Source organism: Hevea brasiliensis, chromosome 5, assembly GCF_030052815.1.
Source record: "Hevea brasiliensis isolate MT/VB/25A 57/8 chromosome 5, ASM3005281v1, whole genome shotgun sequence".
In the NCBI taxonomy this organism is placed as follows: Eukaryota; Viridiplantae; Streptophyta; class Magnoliopsida; order Malpighiales; family Euphorbiaceae; genus Hevea; species Hevea brasiliensis.
In genome coordinates, this window is record NC_079497.1 from 6,570,389 (window position 1) to 6,594,577 (window position 24,189).

General features: G+C 34.1%; 3 protein-coding genes across 5 annotated transcripts; 1 reads left to right on the forward strand and 2 right to left on the reverse strand.

Annotated features, from left to right (window-relative positions):
- Positions 1 to 1,614: 1,614 nt before the first annotated feature.
- Positions 1,615 to 14,988, reverse strand: LOC110644442 (probable WRKY transcription factor 74). 3 transcript variants are annotated; one of them, XM_058146709.1, is made up of 7 exons: positions 13,677 to 14,988; positions 13,467 to 13,592; positions 13,071 to 13,168; positions 2,541 to 2,615; positions 2,366 to 2,447; positions 2,079 to 2,239; positions 1,615 to 1,908 (listed from the first exon to the last, which is right to left on the reverse strand). In XM_058146709.1, exons 1-4 carry the CDS (start codon positions 14,465 to 14,467, stop codon positions 2,569 to 2,571), a joined length of 1,062 nt encoding a protein of 353 aa, XP_058002692.1. In that variant the 5' UTR covers positions 14,468 to 14,988; the 3' UTR covers positions 1,615 to 1,908; positions 2,079 to 2,239; positions 2,366 to 2,447; positions 2,541 to 2,568. The 3 variants fall into 3 exon arrangements, with proteins under 3 accessions (XP_058002692.1, XP_058002691.1, XP_021652904.1); XM_058146708.1 differs by having other exon boundaries at positions 1,615 to 2,239; XM_021797212.2 differs by lacking the exons at positions 1,615 to 1,908; positions 2,079 to 2,239; positions 2,366 to 2,447; positions 2,541 to 2,615 and having other exon boundaries at positions 12,025 to 13,168.
- Positions 14,989 to 15,803: 815 nt separating this feature from the next.
- On the reverse strand, positions 15,804 to 18,961 carry LOC110644434 (receptor-like protein kinase ANXUR1). The gene has a single exon (XM_021797202.2). The coding sequence runs from the start codon at positions 18,712 to 18,714 to the stop codon at positions 16,168 to 16,170; it is 2,547 nt and encodes an 848-aa protein (XP_021652894.1). The 5' UTR covers positions 18,715 to 18,961; the 3' UTR covers positions 15,804 to 16,167.
- Positions 18,962 to 21,202: 2,241 nt separating this feature from the next.
- Positions 21,203 to 22,740, forward strand: LOC110644443 (uncharacterized). The gene is made up of 2 exons (XM_021797213.2): positions 21,203 to 22,027; positions 22,128 to 22,740. Exons 1-2 carry the CDS (start codon positions 21,523 to 21,525, stop codon positions 22,205 to 22,207), a joined length of 585 nt encoding a protein of 194 aa, XP_021652905.2. The 5' UTR covers positions 21,203 to 21,522; the 3' UTR covers positions 22,208 to 22,740.
- The last annotated feature ends 1,449 nt before the right edge of the window (positions 22,741 to 24,189 follow it).

Genomic DNA, 24,189 nt, shown 5'->3' on the forward strand with positions numbered 1-24,189 from the left:
TTCATCAGCATAGGTGAATTGGTCTTGTTCTTGGCTGTCTTTCTTAGGAATTATATTTTCAGTTCTCCATCTTCAAGGTGAAGGGTTGAAGGTTCAAGGGAGTTTCTTGGCTTGTTTTGAAGACGGTCCTTTGGTCTTTCTTCTTAGTGGAATCAGCTACTAAGGGTAGAAACCGTATCAACCCCTTTGCAACTAATCTCACTATATATCTGTCAATGCTTCCATCAGCTTTAAGTTTCACAGTGAATACCCATCTACATCTGATCGTCTTCTTTCCCTTAGGTAATGGAGCAAGATCCCAAGTAGAGTTCTTTTGTAAGGCTTCCATTTCTTCATTCATTGCCTTTGTCCATTTTGGACCCACTAATGCATCCTATAAATTTCTAGGAATAGATACCTCGGATAATTGATTAATAGCAAATGCATACGATTTAGACAATCTATGGGAAGAGACATAGTTGTTAATTGGATATTTAACTTTGGCTTTAGGATCAGGTTCATATTGTTTCTTTGGGACACCCTTGTTCGGTCTTTGTGGATATCTTGGATTCATAATTTCAAGGGAAGCAGTTGTTCCATGAGACTCATTAGATAAGGGACTCGAAATTACTTGAGGGGAAGCATTCTAGACATCCTGAGCTGATTCTTCAGTTAATGGTGCTATTATGGGCAACTCTACAAGCACTGGTGATTCTGATCGGTCCTCTAAAGGAACTAATTGTGGTTCAGATCTATCTTCTATGAGAACTAATACTTCATTCTCAATTTCAGGAAAAACAAATTGTTCATTCATTTCTTCTAGCTCGAAATACTCATCCCTTCCTCCATTACCTTCTTGTAACACATTCTCTTCACTAGAACTCTCCCCCTGAAGAGGAGGTGTAAAAACTCCCCCCAAATAATAAGGTTCAAATTCACGAAAAGAGGCATTCAAGGTCAAATGTAATGTCCAGGTTTGAGGATCATAGCACCTATATCCTTTCTAAAAATTAGAATAGCTAACAAAGACACATCTTTTTGCACATGGATCAAGCTTATGTCTTAAAGTCTTAGGAATGTGAAGATATACCATAAAACCAAAGACTCTAGGTTTGAGGTTCAGAAGGTGAGTAACTGAACACAACAATTGCATCTTTTGTTGAGGAGTTTAAAAATCTATCACCCGTGAAGGTATCGCATTGATTAGATACATAGCGGATTTCACAGCTTCTCCCTAATAGAACCACGACATGTTCATGCCAAAAAGTGAGGCACGAACCACCTCCATTATCTGTCTATTCTTTCTTTCTGCCAAACCATTTTGTTGTGAAGTATAGGTGCAAGAAGTCTAGTGTCGAATCCCACTTTCGCATAGAAATTGTCCAAGTGATGCATCTACAAATTCCATCCCATTATCGGTTTTCCAAACACGAATCTGCTTCTGATATTGAGTACCCACCATGCTATGAAATTCCTGAAATGCTGTATAAACATCATTCTTTTTGTAAAGTATAGATACCCATGTCACTCGAGTGCATTCATCAACAAATGTAACAAAATAATGAGCTTTAAACATAGAAGGAATTTTCGCAGGACCCCAAACATCAGAGTGTATAATAGCAAAAGGTTCTAAACTTTTATTCAAACTCAGTAAATAAGGAATACAATGGCTTTTAGCCAGTTCACAAATATCATAATGAAAATTTGAAACACTTAAATCTGCAAAAAGATGTGGTCGTAATTTTTTAAGATATACAAAAGAAAGATGTCCTAGTCTTCGGTGCCATAGCCATATAGTTGCTTGAGCCTTTTCTTCACTGCTAGTTTGGTATGCATGACTAAATTTCTGCCTCCATTCTCTATAAGTTCCATGTAATAGAGTTTGCCCCATTTAACACCATAACTAAAAATCTTCCGGGTCAAAATGTCCTGAAAAACACAAAACAACGGCCAAAAGGTTACAGTGCAGGCAAAAGTGGGCGTGATTTGACTAACAGACAAAAAGTTATATTTAAGAGATGGAACAATGAGGACTGTATCTAGTGTGAGAGTACTGGACAATATGACAGATCCTTCTCCAGTAATAAGAGAGATACTACCATTAGTTGTAGATATAACCGATTGGTGAGATAGGCAAATAGATTGTATCTTGCTAGAGTCTTTAGTCATATTGTAACGCCCTCACATTGGACACTCCAGTACAGTCTACTATTTCGGCGCCTGATGTCTGCCCGGACAGTCAAGACGTATGGAGCTATACCTATAACATTCAGAAAAGTCATAGATAAAAAAAAAAATAACAATTATAAGAAGGAAAAATATGAATAAGAAAAACAAAGCATAAAAAGTTAAATGAGCCGAGGGTCATAGCGATGGGTGACTTTACCGGAAAGTGACTGCGAGGTCAATTTTAATCCTAATTTTGAACGAGGAATTTTGACACCGCAGTCCTAAGAAGTATTGCAAACCTAGTGAAAAAGAGAAAATCACAGAAAAGAGTTAATAAGTAGGTTAAATAATTAGGTAAGAACTCTGGAAGAAATACCGGATTATTTGCAAACCGGATCAGACCAGCGAGGCACAAATTGGTCAATTCACCCCTAGAGGTGACTCACGACCTAACTGTCCAATAAAATCTGAGAAATGAAAATTTTGAAATATGAAATTAAATTAAAGAAGTATAGAAAAAACAAAAGGAAAAGAAAATAAAAGAAAATAGGATTATGACATCACCCAAATGCCATCATGCATGACATTAAAAATAAATTCTATTTAATTTAATCTTTGACCAAGTCAATTATGTGGCATAAAAATAAAAATTTTAAAAGATTTTTTTTACTTCTTCTTCTTCTAATTTCCGTAGCTCTCTCCTCTCCCTCTCTTCTTATTTTGTTTCACCATTAAAGCTTTGATTTAAGCTTCTTAAACTTTAGATTTCACCCCCAATCCTTGAGAATAATTATAGAAACCATTAAATTGACCCTCAAGAAGAAGATTTGGAGCAAGAAATTAAAGGAATTTGAAGATTTGAGGAAGATTGAAAAAGCTTCAATTAAGGTAAGTTCCCTCTTTCAATTTGAATTTGAATTGAATTTTTAGTATGGAATTGTGGTTAAACAAGATTTTAATTGCATAAAAACATGAAAAATTTCCATGTAGAGGGACTCCATGAATTCAGCTAGAAGATTGAGTATAGAATTGATGTCAATTGATTGAAGTAAATAAGTGAGCATGCTTGAATGAAGGTGTGAAGATGAATTATACACTTTGAATATTTGAAATTAGAAAATTAGAAAATTAGGGTTCTTTAATTAGGGAAAATAGGGGAAAAATTAGAGATTTTTGAAATTGAACCAAATTGACCAAATTGAGGTTAGAAATGGTCAATTGGGACCAATTGAGATGTGTTTGAATAGATAGAAGTAAATTCAAATTCGGATTGGTGAAGGGTAAATTCTGGACAGCTTGACCTATGTTCCTTTTAGGGACCAAAACTGAAATTCTGCCACCCTAATTGGTGTGAGGCCAATTGGGGATGAAAATAGACACATAACGACACATTTTTCACGTGGAAACCATGCCCAGAAAGTGACTCTAAGTCGGTGAATATTTAGGTCAAACCCAGAATTGGTGCACTACCACTGTACCAAAGTGACCAAATGATTGGCCATAACTTGGTATAGGAAGGTCCAAATGACATGATTTTTATAGCATTGGAAAGATATGACATAGCACTACAACTTTTATGAAGAATACAAACCCAAATTCTGCCCAGAACCAAGTGAATTTTCCACCTAAAGTTGGTACCACAAAACTGCCAGACCTAAAAGTTACCCAGAATTCTGGGTTAGGACAAATTTGCGCAACCAACTTAAAATCAACATAACTTAAGCTACAAAACTCCAAATGGAGTGATTCAAAAAATGAATTAAAGCTAAGACAATAAGAAACAACTTTGATGAAGGACACTTAGCCAAATTCCCCCAGTAACTAGACCAATTGAGCAGTAGAATACTGAAGACCAAAACTGAATTTTTTTATTTGCACCTAGGGAATTTAGAAATTGAAATGGCAATCAATGCCAACAAAATTGACGCTCAAAATGTGGTATATGGGTGCAATTAGAATTAATAAACCTATTTAGTAGGAAAAAGTCAACATTTTAGCTTAAATAATGCCACTAAACACAAAAATATAAAGGACCTGAATTTAAGAACCGTAATGGGTAGAATTAGTCTGCAAAGAAATTGCTGAAATTTAAGTATTAGAAATGGATACTGAAGCATTTTAAATTTATGTGTTTCAGTTAAAAATGGACTTCAAAGGAGGAACGAAAGGTGGAGTAAATTAGTCAATAAAGAGATTTGTGCATAACTAGTTTTTAATTGATTTTGTTTTTAATATTCCATATAATTAAATGACTTTATTTCCCTAATGTATTATATTTATCAAGTATTGAATGTATTACAATGATTATTGAAATTGGCATAGTATGCATGAATTTAATTTTATGAAATGGTATTTCAACAAGTATTGAGTATTATTGTGGATTGACTAAATTATGTTTTGGAAAATTGTGATAGAAATATATTTTGAAGTGTGATAGGTAATTTGCATGGAAAAATACAAATTTATGTTTGAATTTTGATGAGCATAAAAAGTACTGGATATTGAAATTGACTTTGAATTAAATTGTGTTGTGATTTATGCTCACAAAAAGAATAAAGAGATTCATGATATGATTTTATATCTCACTATAGATGCTTGACTAGGTTATTACCTGTCTCTCTCATTTGTTAAGGAGACAAGGGAGTTAGAATCCCGATTCGACCTCCCCGACCATAGGGAGTTAGAATCACCCCAGAGATAGCCATTTCAGATTAGTCTTACAGAGTTAGTGAGATAAAGAATGGTTTTGAATAGTAAAGAATTGTGATTTCAATTAAGATTTATGTATATTTGATTTTATTGAAATTAATATTTATTTCCATAAATTGCTGGAATTACTTTATATGTTCAGTTGTGATTTGATAAATTGAATTTCTTGATCAAGGTCACTTTAACAAATGATTTATATTATTGGCAATGAAAATTTTGACTTTTGAAATTTTGTTGAATTTCGAGACTTCTAAATTAATTGTTATAATTTTGTCAATATATATTATATTATATTTTAAATTATAGTTGTGCATCACTGAGTTCACCACTCAGCGATAGTTTTGCATACTGTCGCAGGTGAAAAGAGCATAGAGCAGTTGAGTAATCTTCCTTAAAGACACATTGGGACTAGCTCCGGGTATATCATAGGTATACCCTTACACATAGATTTTGATGTATGCATATAATTATATGTATATAAATTATTTGAGCAGTTGTACAAAAACTTTTGTAATGTTATTTTAGTGTGTAATTGAAATGAAAATTATTTGTAATATTAATTTTAGTACTTTAATTTTATTTCTTCTTGAGTTTGAATTTATGTATGGTTTCTTTTATGATGAGTTTGGGTTGAAAATGAATTGAGATTGAATTGTGTTGAGAAATGATTTGAAATAGAGTTATGATTGAGCAAAAATATTGGAAGTGTGTTTCTTTGCAGGTTTTGAAAAACTGTTTTCTCAAAATATAGCCGGCACTATGTCAGAATTTTTATAAAAATTGCGAAAATTTTAATCACCAAAAAATATGATTTGTGATTTAGTGCCAATTAAAGGGTTTAATATTAGTGAAAAATTTACCCACCAGCTTAAAAATGAATGGAAATTGTTTTAAAATCCCTTGTAATATATTTAATGGGTTATCGGTAGGTGAAGTACGGTAATTCATTAGATGTACTACGAGATCATGTTATATCTTACTAAGGAGTAGGGTGTGACACAAATGATTGGATGCATCTCTATCAATAATCCAAGTACTATTTTCAGAAATCGTAGAGAACACATTTGCTTTTCCACCAATACTTGGATGAGCAACATTTGTTATAGGTTGCGACTGTAATTTATCTTCCACATTCGACTAAGTTTCCTCCATGGATGTCACCATAGCCTTTCCAATAATCTTTTTTATTGGCTTTTTTAAGAAGTCCCACCATTCAGGATAGCTTATGAGCTCATAACAGCGCTACTTCGAATGACCTGTTTCACCATAATGACTATAGGTAAGACTGTTAGACTTTCCAGTTGATTGAGTATTTCGATTTTTCGATGAGGTAGATGATCCTTGTTGAGTTCGGTTTGCTAACATAACTGAGCTTTCAGAGATTGGTCAAGAGCTTTTCCCATTGTCTGCCTTTATTGATACTCTCTCTTTACATATGCATATATTTTTTCTAGATCAAGCTTTGGGTTTTTTCGTAAGATTTCTCCATGAACTTGATCAAACTCAGAATCAAGTCCACATAGGAAAATATGAACTCGAAGCTTACTCATTGTGAAATGCAGTTGGACCACCCCTTCAATTGTTTCTGCTTGAGATGTAGTCTTGTGGTCAATTTTTTGGAAAATAGCAACAAGTTCATTATAGTATGTTGATAATGATCTACCATTTTCTATGGTAGCAAAAGATTTTCGATTCAATTAAAAAAGACGGGTTTCATCTGAGCCATCATAGAAGGTTTTTAACACAGCCTCCCATATTTTCTTGGCTGTAGAAAGACGAATAAATTGTTGCATTAGTGATGGACTCATTGAATTAATGAGCCAGCTTTTGACTCTATGATTTTCAGTAGTCCACATTCCAGAATTGGGATCTTTAGTAGAGTTTTTTTTTTTTTTTTTGTTTCTCCAGCGAGGTATCCAACCTTGTTGCGGGCACCAATACACATCTCCATAAGTTGATACCATAATGGATAATTGGTCTCATCCAATATGATACTAGTAGGAAATGCAAGATTATCTTGGTGGATGATAATTAGTGGAATTGAGCTATTTTGTGTAGCTAGTACGATGGGGTTGGTGTTTGCCATTTCGTTTAATAAAAGAAAATTGCGATGGTGGTTTGAGGAATAGATTTTTGTCTACGAGATTCAATTAGCGTTGAGCAGTCCTTTTAGGATCGGAACAACTCTAATACCATGTCAGACAATAGTGTTCAGAAATAGTTTGAATTGTATATTCCTTCTCCAATATTGGAGCAAATGTATAGATACAATTACATCGTAGAAATAGGAAGCAATTCTATTATAGGAAACTAAAAATGCTCCTATACAACAATACTACTAAATATATTTCTATATAAGATCTGTTACCTAATCAAGCTCCTACAATTACGAAATCAAATCAAACTCCTATAATTGCGAAATTAATATAGAAATTACAACAAGCAATCAACTATGCCAAGTCAACTATGCCAAAGTAATTAGTTTGTTTAAGAGCCAAAAATTTTAAGGAATTTAAAAGCATGTTTACTTATGAAAAACTAAGATAGTTTTTTGAAAAAATTTTCTAAGAAAAGTTGGAGAACTAGAAAATCAATTTTCTAGTTTTTCAAAATTTTAATTAAGATTTAGAAAATAATTTTAATTTATTTTTCACTGTTTTCTTTTATAACAAAAATTTTATTTTACAAATGGAAATTAAAATTTTGTTGATATAATCATAGGCTAAATTGAATTTTGTGAGACCCACTACTATTTTATTTGTTTTTATATAATTTCTTTGTCATTCTATTTAGGTTATTCTACATGGAATCACTGCTATAAAATATAAATTCTTCATTTTTAACCTATCAAATTGATGAATCATAGATATTTTAATCCCTTATTTTCCATTAATTTACTTTACCTTACATTAAAAAATCTCCATATACTTTATCCAAACATAATTTAAATCAATTTGTTGATATAATTATAAAACTATTGTCCACAACTCTTTCCTACAATTGAGAGACAAATTGATGATTTTTTTTTTCAAGATCGGTTGAATTTAAGGGGGACGTGATAAGTATTCTAAGGATTATACTTATCACCAGTTATATACATATATCCAAATATTAGCCTTAACCGTATTATTGTAACAATTTGCAATGGTCTATATATATCTAGAATATTTATGATAGCACTTGATGTTGCCTTCCAACTGATAGCACTTCCAGAAAGAGTAAACAAATAACCTGTCAAAGATTTCCTCTTGTCTAAGTCCCCTGCAAAATCTGAATCCACGTAGTCAACAACTGAATCACTCATCTTGGCCCTGTCAAATGTCAGACCAACATCTGTAGCACCCTTCAAATACCTCAAAATCCATTTCACTGCTTGTCAATGCTCTTTCCCAGGACACGCCATGTATCTACTCACAACACTAACTGCACGTGAAATGTAAGGTCAGGTGCATACCATAGCATACATGATGCTATAAACAGCACTCGAATAGGGAACACTAGACATGTGCTCCATCTCCTCATCTGTTTTTGATGATATGTCTGCAGATAACTTGAAATGGGTAGCAAACGGAACAGTCACAGGCTTAACATTATTCATGTTGAAACACTTAATCACTCTCTCAAAATAGGCCTGTTGAGACAATAAAAGCTTTCCAACACTTCTATCTCTGGTAATTTCCATTCCCAAATATCTTCTCTGTAGCACCCAAATCCTTCATCTCAAACTCATTACTCAACTGCTTTTTCAGAATGTTAATTTGTGATATGCTTTTAGCAGCAATAAGCATGTCATCCACATACAACAGTAAATAAATAAAGGAATCATTTAAAAGCTTCTTATGATACACACAACTGTCATATGAACTACGATTAAAGTCATTACGAACCATGAATGTATCAAATCTTTTGTACCACTGCCTAGAAGATTGTTTCAGATCATATAAAGATTTCTTAAGCAAGCAAACACGATTTTCCATACCTGGAATGACAAATCCCTCAGGCTGACTCATATAAATTTGGTCCTCCAACTCACCATGCAAAAATGTTGTCTTCACATCTAGTTGCTTAAGCTTTAGATCATGAAGAGCAACTATAGCAAGTAAGACTCTGATAGAATTGTGCTTCACAACTGGAGAAAATATTTCATTAAAGTCAATCCCCTTCCTCTGAGTAATGCCTTTTGCTACTAACCGTGCCTTATATCGAGGTGCTTCAACCCCTGGAGTGCCTTCCTTTTTCTTGAACACCCATTTGCAACCTACCACTTTTTGTCCCTTAGGCAATGTTACAAGCTCTCAAGTTTGATTCTTGTGAAGAGATTCAATTTCTTCACTCATAGCACCAATCCACTGATCTGCATCTGAATAAGATATAGCTTCTCTATAATTTTTGGTTCATGCACATCAATTGTTTCAGCAACTGACAAGGCAAACGCAACTAGATCTACATATGCATATCTTTACGGTGGTCTAATCTGTCTTCTCTCTCTACCAGTGGCAATGCTATATGATTCCTATTGATGTTGCTCAGGTGCATTCTCTTGTTGATCAGGATCTTGCACCTCATCCTCTGAATCACTGGACTAAACTGCTGAAATATCAATATCAAGCTCCACCTGTTCTCTGACACTGTGATCTAATTCTGCTATTGACTTTTCCCTCTAACTATCCAATAAAGCAAACTCATTAAATATCATATTGCTGCTTGTAACAGCCCGATCCTTCTCCAGTTAGTATTGTCCGCTTTGGCCCATGGGCCTCACGGATTTGTCCCTTGGGAGGTTTTATTCCCAAAAGCGCGCTGACCAGGTGAGGAAGGCTCCCACATATATGGCCCAAATCTTTTCTTCCCGTTTCCGATGTGGGACACGGTTTCCACCCAGGCGTAGTCTGGTTGAACAAGCACGCCCCAACCCCATCCCCTGGTCGTGACAAGCCCACTCCCCGCTGCGCGTCCTCGCACCACACACCGTACTAGAGGGAGTCCAGCTCTGATACCAAATTGTAACAGCCCGATCATTCTTCAGTTAGTATTGTCCGCTTTGGCCCATGGGCCTCACAGATTTGTCCCTTGGGAGGTTTCATTCCCAAAAGCGCGCTGACCAGGTGAGGAAGGCTCCCACATATATGGCCCAAATCTTTTCTTCCCGTTTCCGATGTGGGACATGAAGTTTTCACCCCAGTGCGTAGCTGGTTGAACAAGCACGTCCCAACCCCATCCCTGGGTCGTGACATTGCTGATAATTAATCCTGGGGACTTTGGATCATTGCACCATAACCTGTAGCCTTTCACTCCAGAAGCATACCCTAAAAAAATATGCATTTTCTTGCCCTCGGCTCAAGCTTACCATCTCTCACATGAGCATATGCAGGACAACCAAATACTCTCAGCTGAAAGTAATCAGCAAGTGAACCGGACCAAATCTCAAAAGGAGTTTTGCACTCAATAGCTGTAAATGGAGATCTATTAACTAAGAAACATGTTGTATTAATTGCTTCAGCTCAAAAATTTTTTCCCAATCCTAAATGTAAGAGCATGCTTCGTGTTTTGTCACAAAGCATTTTGTTCATGCGTTCTGCAATACCATTATGTTGTGGTCTTCTTGTACAAGTGCAATATCTCACTATACCTTCATTGCTGCAGAATGCATCGAACTCACGATTGTAAAATTTCAACCCGTTATTAGTTCTAAGATGCTTGACTTTCTGTCTGCTTCTCAATCATCATCTTCCACTTTATAAAGGTTGAAAATGTCTCATCTTTTATTTTTAGAAAATATACTCACACCATCCGAGAGTAATTATCAATCAAGGTCATGAAGTACCTGGCACCGCTCTTGGAAGGAATTCTGTTAGGATTCCATAGATCTGAGTGGATATAATCCATCGTTCCTCTAGTCTTGTGCACTGCCCTTTTATCGAACTTCACCCTGGTCTGTTTGCCAAACACATAGTGTTCGCAAAAGTCTATAGATTCTATTTTCTGCCCATCCAACAAATTTCACTTGCTTAACATAGACAATCCTCTTTCACTCATATGACCAAGATGCATATGCCACAATTGAGTCTAATTTTGATTATTGCTTTCAGATGCTACTGTAGCTTTCCCTAAAACTGTACTGCCTTGAAGAAAATAGAATCCTGAAATCAAACTGCTCTTCATGAGTACCATAAAGCCCTTGCAAACTTTGAGAACTCCATTCTCTGCATGGTATCTGAATCCATGAGAGTCAAGTGTCCCAAGAGAAATCAAGTTCCTCTTTAGTCCCGGAACATGTCAACACTCTATAGTTCTGACAACGCCATCAAACATCCTCAATCTGATATTACCAATTCCTTCAATAGATAATGCACGATCATTGTCCAGAAAAACCTTGCTACTCATCTGTTTATAAGTGACAAACCAGTTTCTGTGTAGACACATGTTATAAGTAGCACCAATATTAAGAATCCAAAAATTTTGTCCATGATCTGAACTCACAGATAAAATTTCTCCAACACTGTCATCACCATCAGAATCAATAAAATTATTAACCACATTCGCAAAACTTTCTGGTTGCTTTCCCTTTTTATTTTTCAACTTGGGATAATCTCTCCTGCAGTGATCTTGCTCCCCGCACTCAAAACAGTTGGCCTTTTTCATTCTTAACTTAGATATAGCCTTAGATTTCTTCCTGTTGGAAGAACCCTCCCTTGAATGTGTTCTTCCCCTACTCATCAAACCTTAACCTTCAAATATTTCTCTATTATCTGAAAATTTCTTTTTCAACTCCTTCGATTTTAGAGAATTACTAACATCGTCTAGTGAAATACTGTATTTCCCATACAACAGAGTATCAACAAAAGTTTCATAGAAGGGTGGCAAAGAACATAACATAATAAGGGCCTGATCCTCAATATCAATCTCAATATCAATATTCTTCAGGTCCATAATGATTGAATTGAATTCATCCAGAAGTTCTTCAATGGCGTACCTTTGCTCATTCTCAGATTGTAAAGTCTTTTCTTTAGATATAGGCGGTTGGTCAGCGATTTGGCAGAGTATAATTCCTATAATTTCTTCCATGCCGCAGATGCTGAGATTTCACCAGCAATCTCTCGTAGGACATTATCAGTTACACTTATGAAAATCGCACTCAAGACTCTCTCCTTTAGATCAGCTTTCTCCGCCTCTTTCATACCTTCTGGAAAGTTATCCTTGATTGCCTTCTATAGACCTTGTAGGATCAAGGAAGATTTAATTTTAATCTTTCACAAACTGAAACTCGATCCACCATCAAACTTCTCTATCTCATACTTCGTTGAAGACGACGCCATCTGTAAACCCTAGGTTTTGCGCACAAAGCTCTAATACCAATTCGTTATAATAATCACACAAATCGCACAATTACACAGTATTGAAAAGAGAAGAAGAATAACACAGGATTTAACATGGTTCAACCGTAAGGTCTACATCCACGGGCAAGACAAGAGAAAAAAGTTCCACTATGATGACAAGAGTAAGATACAATCAATCAGAACTCTCAAAACCTAACTCCAGTGTGTTTCTCGAATATCTCACAACTCTAACGCAAAGGGTAGAATATTACAATATTTATACTGGTCCATACCGCGGGAGCATTGCCCTCGCACTCCCAAGGAAATCAGTGGTGGGCGTCAGGCCCGGGCCTATTGGCTCGTGCCCCCCACTAGCACCATAGATCTCACTTTTTATCCCAATCGGGTCGCAGCGCTAAAACTTTCAGGTCAAGTCACAATTTGAGTTCATGAAAAAACATATCCAAATTTCAAAGCAACAAATATAACAATAATGTCTAACTTTACAAGTGAGATTCAAATTTCATGCCATGGGTGTTGCCTTTAATTGGAAACCCATGATTTAAACAGAAAGCTACTTGTAGAAGGAAGAGGAAATATAACTTCGATATTTAGGAAGCACAAGTTTACAATTTCTAAACCCTATTATATATATGTGCAGCTGAAACTGGACCAATCCCTGTCAACTAATCATAAATCTGCTCCATCATTTCTAGTCTTAGATTCGAACCACATACTCTATATAGTATTAATTCACAAACAAGAACCAACCCAATTTTTGTGAAATTTGAATCATTTAGAAATTTGAGTTCTTGCAGTGGGATTGAATGAAGATATCTTGTAAATTTCATGTATAGGCAGATTGTGATGAGAGTAATCTGGAATGATTATGCTCACCTTCATAAGTGACAATTAGCATTGAAGGATCTTCCCGGCATCTCTCAACATGCTTCCTGGCAGGGCAACCTCTCAGGCTGCTACATTTGTAATATTCCCTGCATTAAAAAATTGATTCAAGAGAACCAGACAAACTTGGTTGCCTAACCAACCTTGTAGCAAGCATTATTCTCAGGAAAACAAAAATTTGATAAAAGTACTTGTCCAAGTCAATATCATCAAAACTACAACACATTTATATGCTAATATGCATTACACAATTATTTATGTAATTAAGCTATTAGTTAAGGTGGATTAACTCATCAGAATGTTGATATGCATAAGAGCAATCCAAGAACATGAAAATTAAATCACAGGAGCATGTTAATAGTAAAGCTTTAATAATTAGATTAATACCTAGGAGGTGGAGAGCCCTTAATCGGCTTTTGCCCGTATTTCCTCCATGAATACTCATCAGGAGGAATATCAGCAACTTTATTACTAATAGCAGGCACCTTTATGGATCTCTTGAACCTCAGTTTCCTAAAAACATAAAACAAAGGTAATTAGATCATAATGAGCATAAAACACCAGAATTAGAATATGAGATAGAGATTTGAGTCTGACCTTCTCTTTGAACAACGACATTTACCAGAGCTTCCACACTTCACACTTCCATCTTCCCCTCTAGCAGAACACTTTCTCCTTTTCTGTTGAGAGATATGAGCAGATGACTGAGGCACGCCGTTCAAATGGAAGGAATCTCCATCAAAGTTAGCCACAGGACCATCCACGCTCAGAGATGATATGAATGATCTTGTTGATGATATGACTGGTGTGCAAGTAGAACCATCAAATTTAAGGTTAATCCCACTGTTACTCTTAGAGAACATCACATCAGCATAATTCATTTGTTGCTGCTGCTGAAACTGCATCCTCTGTATTTGCTGCTGTTGTTGAAGAAACTGGTAGTGTTGTGATGGTTTTATTTGGGTATTTTGAATCGGAGGCCTAGCATTTGAATTCATTTCAAATACTGGGTTTTCAAGAAATGTTTTCTGGATAGGTTGCGTACATGATTTAGACTTGGAATGCATTTCAGAAAGTGGGGTTTCAAGAAAATTAGCAGGCACAATTTGGAGGGGCTTTGGTGCCAAAATTGCTCTGCAATTCGGGCTGTCCAGGAAGATGTTTTGAGGCAAAGATGATCTAAACGTCTTCAACTTCCTCACACTTCCATGACCAAAATTAGTGCTCAGAAGAGACACCACTCTCTTAAACTTAGACACAGCCTCTCTAGTTTCCATCATCAAGTTCCTAGACAGAACTTGATCTCTGGGTTGACACAGGAGGCCAATAACTCTATGGCAGCTCTCAACCGCTGCCTTGTTTACCTCCTCAATCTCCTCCATACTCATCCTAGCTCGATGAAACAAGCCTCAATTTTTAAAACCCTTATAAACCCAATAACAAAAACATCAGAAGATAGCTCAAAGCCTCAAAGTAGCAGCACAAAAACAAAGTACCCAAAAACCATTTCCACAAATGGCATATACCCAAACGGGCATTAGTCAATATTTTTGCACCGTAAAAAATGTGTTCAAGACAGAAGCAGAGAAAGGCTGAAAGGCTTCATACTGAAATCAAAGACTACCCAGATGAAAATTTAGCCTATTTTCGAAAGGAACAACAACAAAGAAGACAGAATAACAGCTAACAAAGACAAAAGTTCTGTTAAATTTTGATAAGTGATATCCAATAAAGACTATACTATAGCGCGAAAGAGAAGACTCGAGCTCTATTTCTGGGATTTTGTTAGAATGGCCCAAAAGAAAACAAAGTCTCTCTTTAGTATTTAACTCCAAAACAACATAAACAAATCAAAATTAAAATTAAAAAAAAAAAGGGCAAAAGAATCCAACGGAGAAAGAGAGAGGGAGAGGGGAACGAGAAATGTGTTCGGTTGGCTTAGAGAAACAAATCAAACAATGGAACAGACGTCTCTGTCAAAGATCCTAAGATGGGTCCCACCGAAAGACACAGTATAATTCCTTTTTTTTTTTCAGCTTTATATTTAACATTTAATCCATAGGATTGCTTTGATACTTTTTATCAAAATGTTTGGGCAAGGTGGGCCCAAAATTCCACTCTGGACAGGGGACATCGCAAGATAGCCTTTGCGGAAGTTGACGGGTAAGTAAGTGCCACGTGGATAAGGCAGTAGACACATGTCCGGAGGAAATGCAGGGGTTTTGTTGTCTGTTAGTTAAAATTAGTGTTTGTGGTGGGGACACAGTTGACCTCAACAGGGATTCTCTCTCCCGCTCCCAATTTTTTCTGCTCTCAAATTTAAACCTAAAATCCCCAATTCATTAATTGGCTACTTCTGCTCCACTCAACAAATGAAAGTATGAAACTGCTTATATACAAAGAGCACTTCCAAGAAATGAGCTGCTCAACAGAAGATTAAAATCTACACCCGAGGAATTTTTGAGCTGTAGAGAAATCGAATGGCACAAGCACATTTTCTTCTTCTGTCCAAAGGCTAAAGATTTCTGAATTCATTCTCCAATCAAATTGGGAACTAGTGAGATTTAGGGTTCTTTTCTCACGGATATTTGGTAGAATTTTATAGTTCATTGAAAGAGTAAATTTAATATTTGCTCCTTCTTTATGAAAAAAAGGAAGATGAAAATAAAATATCATAGTAAGGCAGACTTGAGAGCTCTGAAATTATACAGATAATTGCAAGGAATGGGAGCCATTCAATTTTATTACAAAATTTTAATTCACACAAATTGAAGGAAAGAATCTCAACAAAACGATTCAAGTTTTTGTTTTTCTTTTTGTAAGAAACTACAATTTTTATTTTTAATGTTAAAAAAAATATTGCAGATATAAAAAATCATGTGAAGCACAAGGCTTGATGAGTTTGACTTTGCTTTACAAGTTTCTAAGAATTAAACAATCTGTCATACTAAAATAAAATAAACACTCAATACAAAGAACAGATGATCACCTTCTTGAGGTAACCAAAAAAAACTTGTTTTATATTCTTGAATGAGTTCCCTGTTTTTCTCCCATTCCAATCTCACAGCAAATACCTGGACAGTTATCATCATCGCCCTTTTGGATTGACAATTTGAGAGAAGATTTCACCAGTCTCGTCAGAATCCAGGTTTGTTTCATGATTGTTTCCAAGAATCTCTCCTGAAATGTCACTACTCTCTACTTGTGTACTATGCCTTGACCCCTCAGAATTTTCTTGCAATTGGAGAGCAAATTCCAGACTCCACAGAACATCACCCATGCTGGGTCGTTCTGTTCCTGCTTCTTCCAAGCATTTCTGGGCTGTTTCTGCAAACTTCTTTAGGCATTCGGGGTTGATTTTTCCCTTGATGTGAGGATCAATAATATCCTCAAGAATGCCTTTTCGTTGGCAGTGAAGAGCCCAGTCGGCAAGACTAACTTGCTCCTTTGAAAGGTTGGGATTTAGAGCAGGCCTTGCACACAGTACCTCAAAAAGGACAACTCCAAATGAGTAGACATCAGATTTTTCAGTCAGTTGTTGTCTCTTGAAATACTCAGGGTCCAAGTAACCAAAGCTACCCTTTACCACAGTACTAACATGGCCCTTGTCTAGATTAGGACCAGTTTTCGAGAGCCCAAAATCAGAAACCTTGGCAACCCAATTTTCATTTAAGAGAATGTTTGTGGTCTTAACATCTCTGTGAATGATTGTGTACTGGGCTCCTGTGTGAAGGTAATGAAGTCCTCTAGCTGCTCCAATGCATATCTCTAGTCTTCGCTTCCATGAAAGCTTAGGTCTCTTGGTATTGTATAGATGCTCTCTCAGAGTTCCAAGTGCCATATAGTCATAAACTAAGCACATCTCCTCATTTTCCTCGCAGAAACCAATTAATGAGACCAGATGCTTGTGTCTCAACTTTGAAAGCATCTCAATCTCAGTTTGGAACTCATTAACTCCTTGTTCAGATTGTGGGTTTGATTTTTTAATGGCCACTTTCACATTTTGATCAATAATACCTTTATACACCTTTCCAAAACCCCCAACGCCAATAACATTAGATTCGTCGAAATTTTTAGTTGCCTTTTTCATCTCAGGTAGAGTGAAATGGCGACAAAGTCCCTGAGCCAACGTGGAAAGGTGGCTGCTAGTAGTACTCTTCCCTGAGATTGTTGATTTGCTGGTACTAGTATAGGAGTTGGTGTAGACAGGCAGCCAGCTAGATGTGTGCGATTCAACGTTAGGGTCTCTCCTCTTCCTCTGGTAGACAGCAATGCATATTGCAGCCACCACACAAAAGCCTGCAGCTCCTCCAGCTGCTCCTTCAATCCCAACACCTGAACTTTGAAAAGTTTTTTGTTTCTCCTCAGCCAGAGCCTTGGTAAGCATTGCTGATAATTCAGGATTGGGGCCTGCCAAGTTATTTTTCTGATCACTCATCTTGAATATCTCTAATCCATTGAGTGTAGCATCATAATATTCAGGCTTATACAAGGTTGACGGGTTCAAGTCCACCTGAATATGGTCATCGCCTTGCCTGTCATTAACTGAAATCATATAATCTTTATATGTTGGTTTTCCAATTTGTCCTGTCCAAGCAATTATATCAGCTGCTTCCATGCCACCCTGTGCAGTTTGATTATTGATGTAAATGTTGAAGCCCTTCTGATTGCTTCTTGTCAACTCAAACTCGCAAAAATGGAGCCTAACAATGTATGTGAAATTGGCATCAACCAGAAACATCCATGTCAAATTAAACTTCAAGTTCATAGCCGAATCGGGTCCCATGCCTCTTGCTGTTTGGTAAACATCTACAGGAGCTACATACTCTGGTAAATCTGCATAATTTATTTGAACAGTTTTGTTTGCCATCCTATTAACCCCTACCGCAGCACCATATAAATAAGGGGCATCATTATACCAGTTTCTTGCGAGACCACCAGAATCTTTATTTGGAGCTATATACTGTCCTGCGACATTTAATCTATACATGGTCTCCAAATTAGAGTCCTTGGCATCAATAGTGATATCAGAAAAACCAGTCATTATACCTGAACCGAAGAGATCACCAGGGATTGGTACTACCTCAATACCATTGACGAATGCAAAAGCATCTACAGCTTTATCTGATGGCTTGAAGGTAATGCTGAGAGTGTCAGAATCTATCGGAGCCAAAGAATACTCTTTAACGAGGTAAGCAAATGTAAGGGCTTGAGCTGTGATTGGAGCACTGAAATTGTTCAGGAGGGTAACCCCTGCTGCCACTACTGAGAAGTAGGAGTTGGAGACATTGAGGCCAGCATAATCAGATGGATAAAAGTAGAGCCTGAGAAAATATCGAGTTTGTGGCTTTATGGGGAGTTTATAGGTGGCTTCAGATCTGAAAATTCTAGCATCCATAAGTGGAACATCAGAAAGAATTGATGAGTCTTGGATTTGAGCTCTGGCTTGCGGGTGATTCCCACCAAGGTACTTGGCATCTGGCTCCCATTTACGCCCATCAGCATCTGTGCCTTCATTTTCAGATCCACAGTTCAACAACAAAGAATTTGTTGTGTTTGAACTAGACACATAAAGGGCATTGAAAAGAATGGAAACACAAGATAGAAAAAGCAATTTACGGGTATTGGCATTCATGGCTAAATAAAGAAGGACAAAGCGAGCATGCAGTTTGGCGTACAGGAAAACCAAGAAGCGTTTCTCACAGGAAAAGGGGAAAGAAAGTTTTCCTGTACGCCTAAAACTTTACAAAACTGAAGCTGCTTTTGTCTCCTTTGTGTTTACAGCTGATCAAGCCAACTTTAATCATCCATGGAGACTCATGCCTGGATCAGAAAGGATCAATCCAGGCAAGAAATTAAAGATGGAGAAACGTTTTGTGTTCTTTTTATCTTTTCTCTTTTTTTTTCTTCTCTTTCGCTAGACATCCATTTTTGAAATTCAATGGGAGTTGGAAATTGATGAATGAGAGAAAGAATCGTAAATTTCGAAATTTGGTTGGCTCTAATGGATTTGGATTTACACTAAAATTCTAAGTTTAGCAAACACTTTTCCCTGCAAGTTATTGTTGTACACATTTCTGATATGTAACAGAATAATTAATTACAAGCTAGTTGACTAAAATACTTGAAATTACAATCACAATATACACTTAAAACAAGGGGAAACTCATTTTAAAATTTTCCTCTCCCTTAATAATTTTCAGAAGTTTTTAATTGAAAAAATAATTAAATTTTAATAACATATATACCATTTAAAAAAATCAATAAATAAAACTCAAAAAATTTTTTATGCTTCTAAATGAGTTTTCCATAAAGAAACAATATAAATTACTCACTATTTATTATTTTATTTTAATAACATAATTTAATATATATATTTTACTATATTTTATATTTTCATAATTATATTATCAAATTTTAATAATAATAAATTTTAACTAATTATAATTTTATTTTAAATTTAATAAATAAATTGATTAATAGATTTTTTTATTATTCCTTAAATTATTTGACATATATAATTAAAATAACAAATAACATAAAAAAAATACATATATCACATCACAATTTTTGAAATATTATCATTAAAATTTTTATATTTTAAATATAAAATTTTATTTAAAAATATATATTTAAATTTTCTAAATAATTTTTTTAGTAAATATGTATAACAATTCATACTTTTTCTAATGTAATTAAAATTTTTGTTAAAAATTAATTGATTTTAAGGATATATAATATAATAAGTATAGTTTTATAAAGTTTGAATTTATAAATTAAGAAAATTTTAAAATTCTTAAAAATGTAATGAAAATAATTTTTTATTTTAATAATTGAGATAAAATTTTGATAGTTAAAATTTAAAAATATTTAAATAAAAATTAATATTTAATATAATAAGTTAATTTTATATATAATTTGAAAAATAAAGATAAAAGGTGATGTCACATGATTTTTTAAGTATTTTTATTAGCTTATATGACATATTTTTAAGGCTTAACTTTAATATATATATTAACAAGTTTTTGTTTTGTCCATAAATCTAATTGAATCATTTATTGTTATTAGCCCCTTAAATATTTTAATTTATTAAATATAAACATTGTACATATAATTTTTTTTATTTTAATAGTTAATTATAATAAAATTTACATTAAAAATTTTTTCGTGATTAATTAATAAAATGTATTTATTGTATACAAAATAATTATATTTAATAATTATATTGATAAATACAATGAATAATTATATTTAATAATTACCATATATATGTATAATTAAATATTAAATAATTATATTTAATAATTATTTTATATGAAATTTTCAATGCAATTATTGTATATGTAATGATTTTTATTATGGTAAATTTCATATAAGTCTGCCTTGATCAGTGCTTAAAATAATTATTCAAAATGCATTAATTAGTGACCTCGAAATTATATATATATATATATATATAAGAAGTCACCATGGAATTATCTAAGTGTACCAATAATTCAGTTTACTTTCTTAAAGATTTAATGCCATGACAAAGAGCTTTATTGAAATTAATATATGAAGTTATATATGTATTAATTATATAGTGTGCATAAATTCTATATTTCATTTTATAACATATATCATATAGTATTAATTATTGGCAGGAAGGGATAATATATATTTAATTATTAATAAGTTGTCATTTTCACTATTTATAGTATGATAATAACTAATTAATAAATTGATGGGATATTATCCCATAATTAGTTTGAAATTAAGAATAATTTCCAAACATTTCAGGCCAAAAATATACTTTTTTTTCCAAAAACTTTCCCAAGAGAGAAAAATTTATACAATGGATCCTAATTGGCAAAAGGAGAAGAAATAAGAGAAAAATTTTCTGTTAAAAACCATCTGCTTTTCCTAATATTGGGAACGTGTATATATATAGCGCCACTTGAACCGAAAAAGAAAACCATTTCAGCCAACTAAGCTTTCCTAAATTAACATGGGAAGTTATAAATGAACGGTGTAACACCAAACAGACCACCCAATGGATGTGCGCGACGGCCGCACTCGTCTTCCTCCTGTCCACCACCATTAAAGCCCTACGCAGCCCCTCTTACTGGAGCTGGTCGGGCTGGTGTCGTGTGTTCCTTATTAAATAAACCCAAAAAAAAAGTTATACGTATAGTTCTTTAATAGCATTCCAAGGGATCCTTTCATACGCACCCCACTCCTCCACTCAGCTGGCGGCTCGACGGCTTCTACCCCTTTTTGCCGCCGACGCCGCCGACTGTTCATTGCATTTTTATTAATTTTATGTACAGTTGCAACCAAATACTTGTATATCTCCTCCGTGGCCCCCTCCCACCCGGCCACGCTGATCCTCCTCGCTCCTTGTTTATCCTCTCCTTCAACATTAGTCATTAATTAATTATACTAATAGAGGATTAATATTAGGATGACGGATTACAGCCCCATGGCCAGGAAATTGTCTTTGTCATCCTACTCATCGTCACCATCATTGCACGATTCAAATACGTCCGAGGAGTTGCAGCGTATGCCATTGGCGCCACCGATGTGGAAGAACAAGAAGCGGTTGTCGAAACAGCTTTCCATGTGCGAGACTCGGCGGGACATCGCTTGGGAAAATAGGCGTCGCCAGATTCTTAGGCAAGAACGAAGAAAGAACTGCATTACTGACTCCGATGACTTGACCGATGAAGACTGGAACGAGCTTAAAGGTTGTATAGAACTTGGGTTTGGGTTCAATGAGGAAGAAGGGCAGCAATTGTGCAACACCTTGCCGGCACTTGATCTTTATTTTGCAGTAAACCGACAGCTTTCTCCTAGTCCAACATCCACACCGCAGAGCCGGGAGTCCATGTCCTCGTCATCGCTAGGCATGCGATCGTCGTCGTTTGGGAGCGCAATGAATGAATCAGATTGGAAAATATGCAGCCCAGGTAAAGCTTCCATTAATTCCTCAACATAAATTACATCATATATAATTGATAGTATCATTTCTTTTATATATGCGGGTTATGGTGGGTTGGGTTGGTGCAGGGGATGATCCTCGACAGGTGAAGACAAAGTTGAGGCATTGGGCCCAAGCTGTAGCATGTTCAGTGTTGCAGTCTTATTGATCCATAAGTGTAGGATGGCTTTTGCACAGAAGATAGAGCAAGACTCGACAGACAAAAACAAGTTGGCTTGAATTTGCCCCTGAAGAAAGAAAAAATAAAATGTAGTCTGCTTGTGTACGGTAGAATCTATTTATTTTACCTATCTGTTTCTTAAATTTATGATGAATCTAAGCAAAATTATCTCCTAGGTTAGATATATACTGTTACTTATTAGGCCACGGCGTCGTTTTGGGGGTCCATTTTTATTACCAAGGGCAGTTGAATAGCTTTTTGGCTATTGATGAGGACTTTGGTTAGAGAGATAATTATGCATCCATCATCATTATAATCTTCTTCTTCTTCTTCTTCATATAATTTCTCTTTCTTATCCAAGTTTCTTTTGGGACAGCAAAAATGTAACAGTACTGTAGTCACTGTAATTTTGCTTTTTTTTTTTTCTTGGAAAATTATTCAAATTAATGGGATGTGCTATATATTTGATGCATTAACATCAGTTAGATACATAAAGAATGTGATCAAATCCCTCCCTCCTATCAAATGCAAAATTTTCTTTTTGTGTGTGTTGGACTGTTAGGTGAGTAATGACTTCTTTTCCTTTTTTTTTTATTTTTTAATTTTGATTAGAATTCAAATTTAACATTATTATTATTATGTGTTTTAATACCAAATTGAAATTAAGGATATAAGTAAAACACAAGACAAAATATATAAATAAACTATAAAAATTACCCAAATTTATGTGTGGGAAACGTTAAGAATCTTTTTTTAACTCTCCGTCATATTGAGATTTATTTTATTTCTAAAATAGTGAATATATTAACACATAATATTGCTAAGCTATATTCTTTGCATGATGATAATTAAAACTACATGCATGGAAAAGCTAATTTTCTATGCTTTGACTTATTTTGTTTGCATAGATGTTTATTGTTGTATTAAGATTTCGTTTGTTTCACAAAAAGTATTTTTTTATAAAATATTTTTTATATTTTTTTAATGTTTAAAGTATTTAAAAAATGTCATTTATTTGCTTCAAGTTATTATAATTTTTATTAAAAAAATATAATTTTTATTTTTATTTTTTTAATAAAAATTATAAAGTTGAAGTTTCTAATTCCCTTCTTCTTTGAGTTGATGATCTTCGTTGCGCTTCTTAATGAAAGATTTCGTTTGCATATAATAATAATAATAATAATAATAATAATAATAATAAAAAATAGATATATGTCAAATTAAAATAAAAAATAGTAGTTAAAGAATATGTAATCATAATTTATATTTTAGTCTATTGATAAAAAAAAATAATTGTTAGGGTATTCACTATTATAGTTAAAAAAATTAAATAAAAATTTAAAAAATTAATAATAAATTAAAACATAGCATCTAAAATTTTAAATAGTCTATTAATTTAAATTTTATATTAAAATATTTTTTTAATATATTACATAAAAGTTAATTATGCAAAGTAATCATGTAACTTTTTTTTTCAATTATCAATTTATTGTTAGATTTATCAATCTTTTTAGCCTGACGAGCAATTAATATAATTTTAAAAATATTAAGTGTTATTTTTATTTATAAAATTATGAATGACTTCGATAATTGATTATATATCTTGTGTTTAGTGTGTAATTTTATTGGTTATTTTATTATAATATAAGATTATATTGGATATAGGGAAATGTAATTCAATATAATTAATTATATAATAAAATTAAAATTTTAATATAATTACTATTATATTTTTATATTTTGTTATAAAATAAAAATTTAAGTAATATAATATAATGATAAATTTTTTATTTTAACATTTAATTTATTTATAACGTTAATAATAAATAATAATGATTGTAATTATTAGTAGTCGAGTGACAGTAGTGGCTAAATGGTAATAGTAATGACAATAATGATAATAAGATGCGATGATAGTAATGATAAGATGAGATGGTAATAATAGTAATAATCAGGCGATAACAGACATA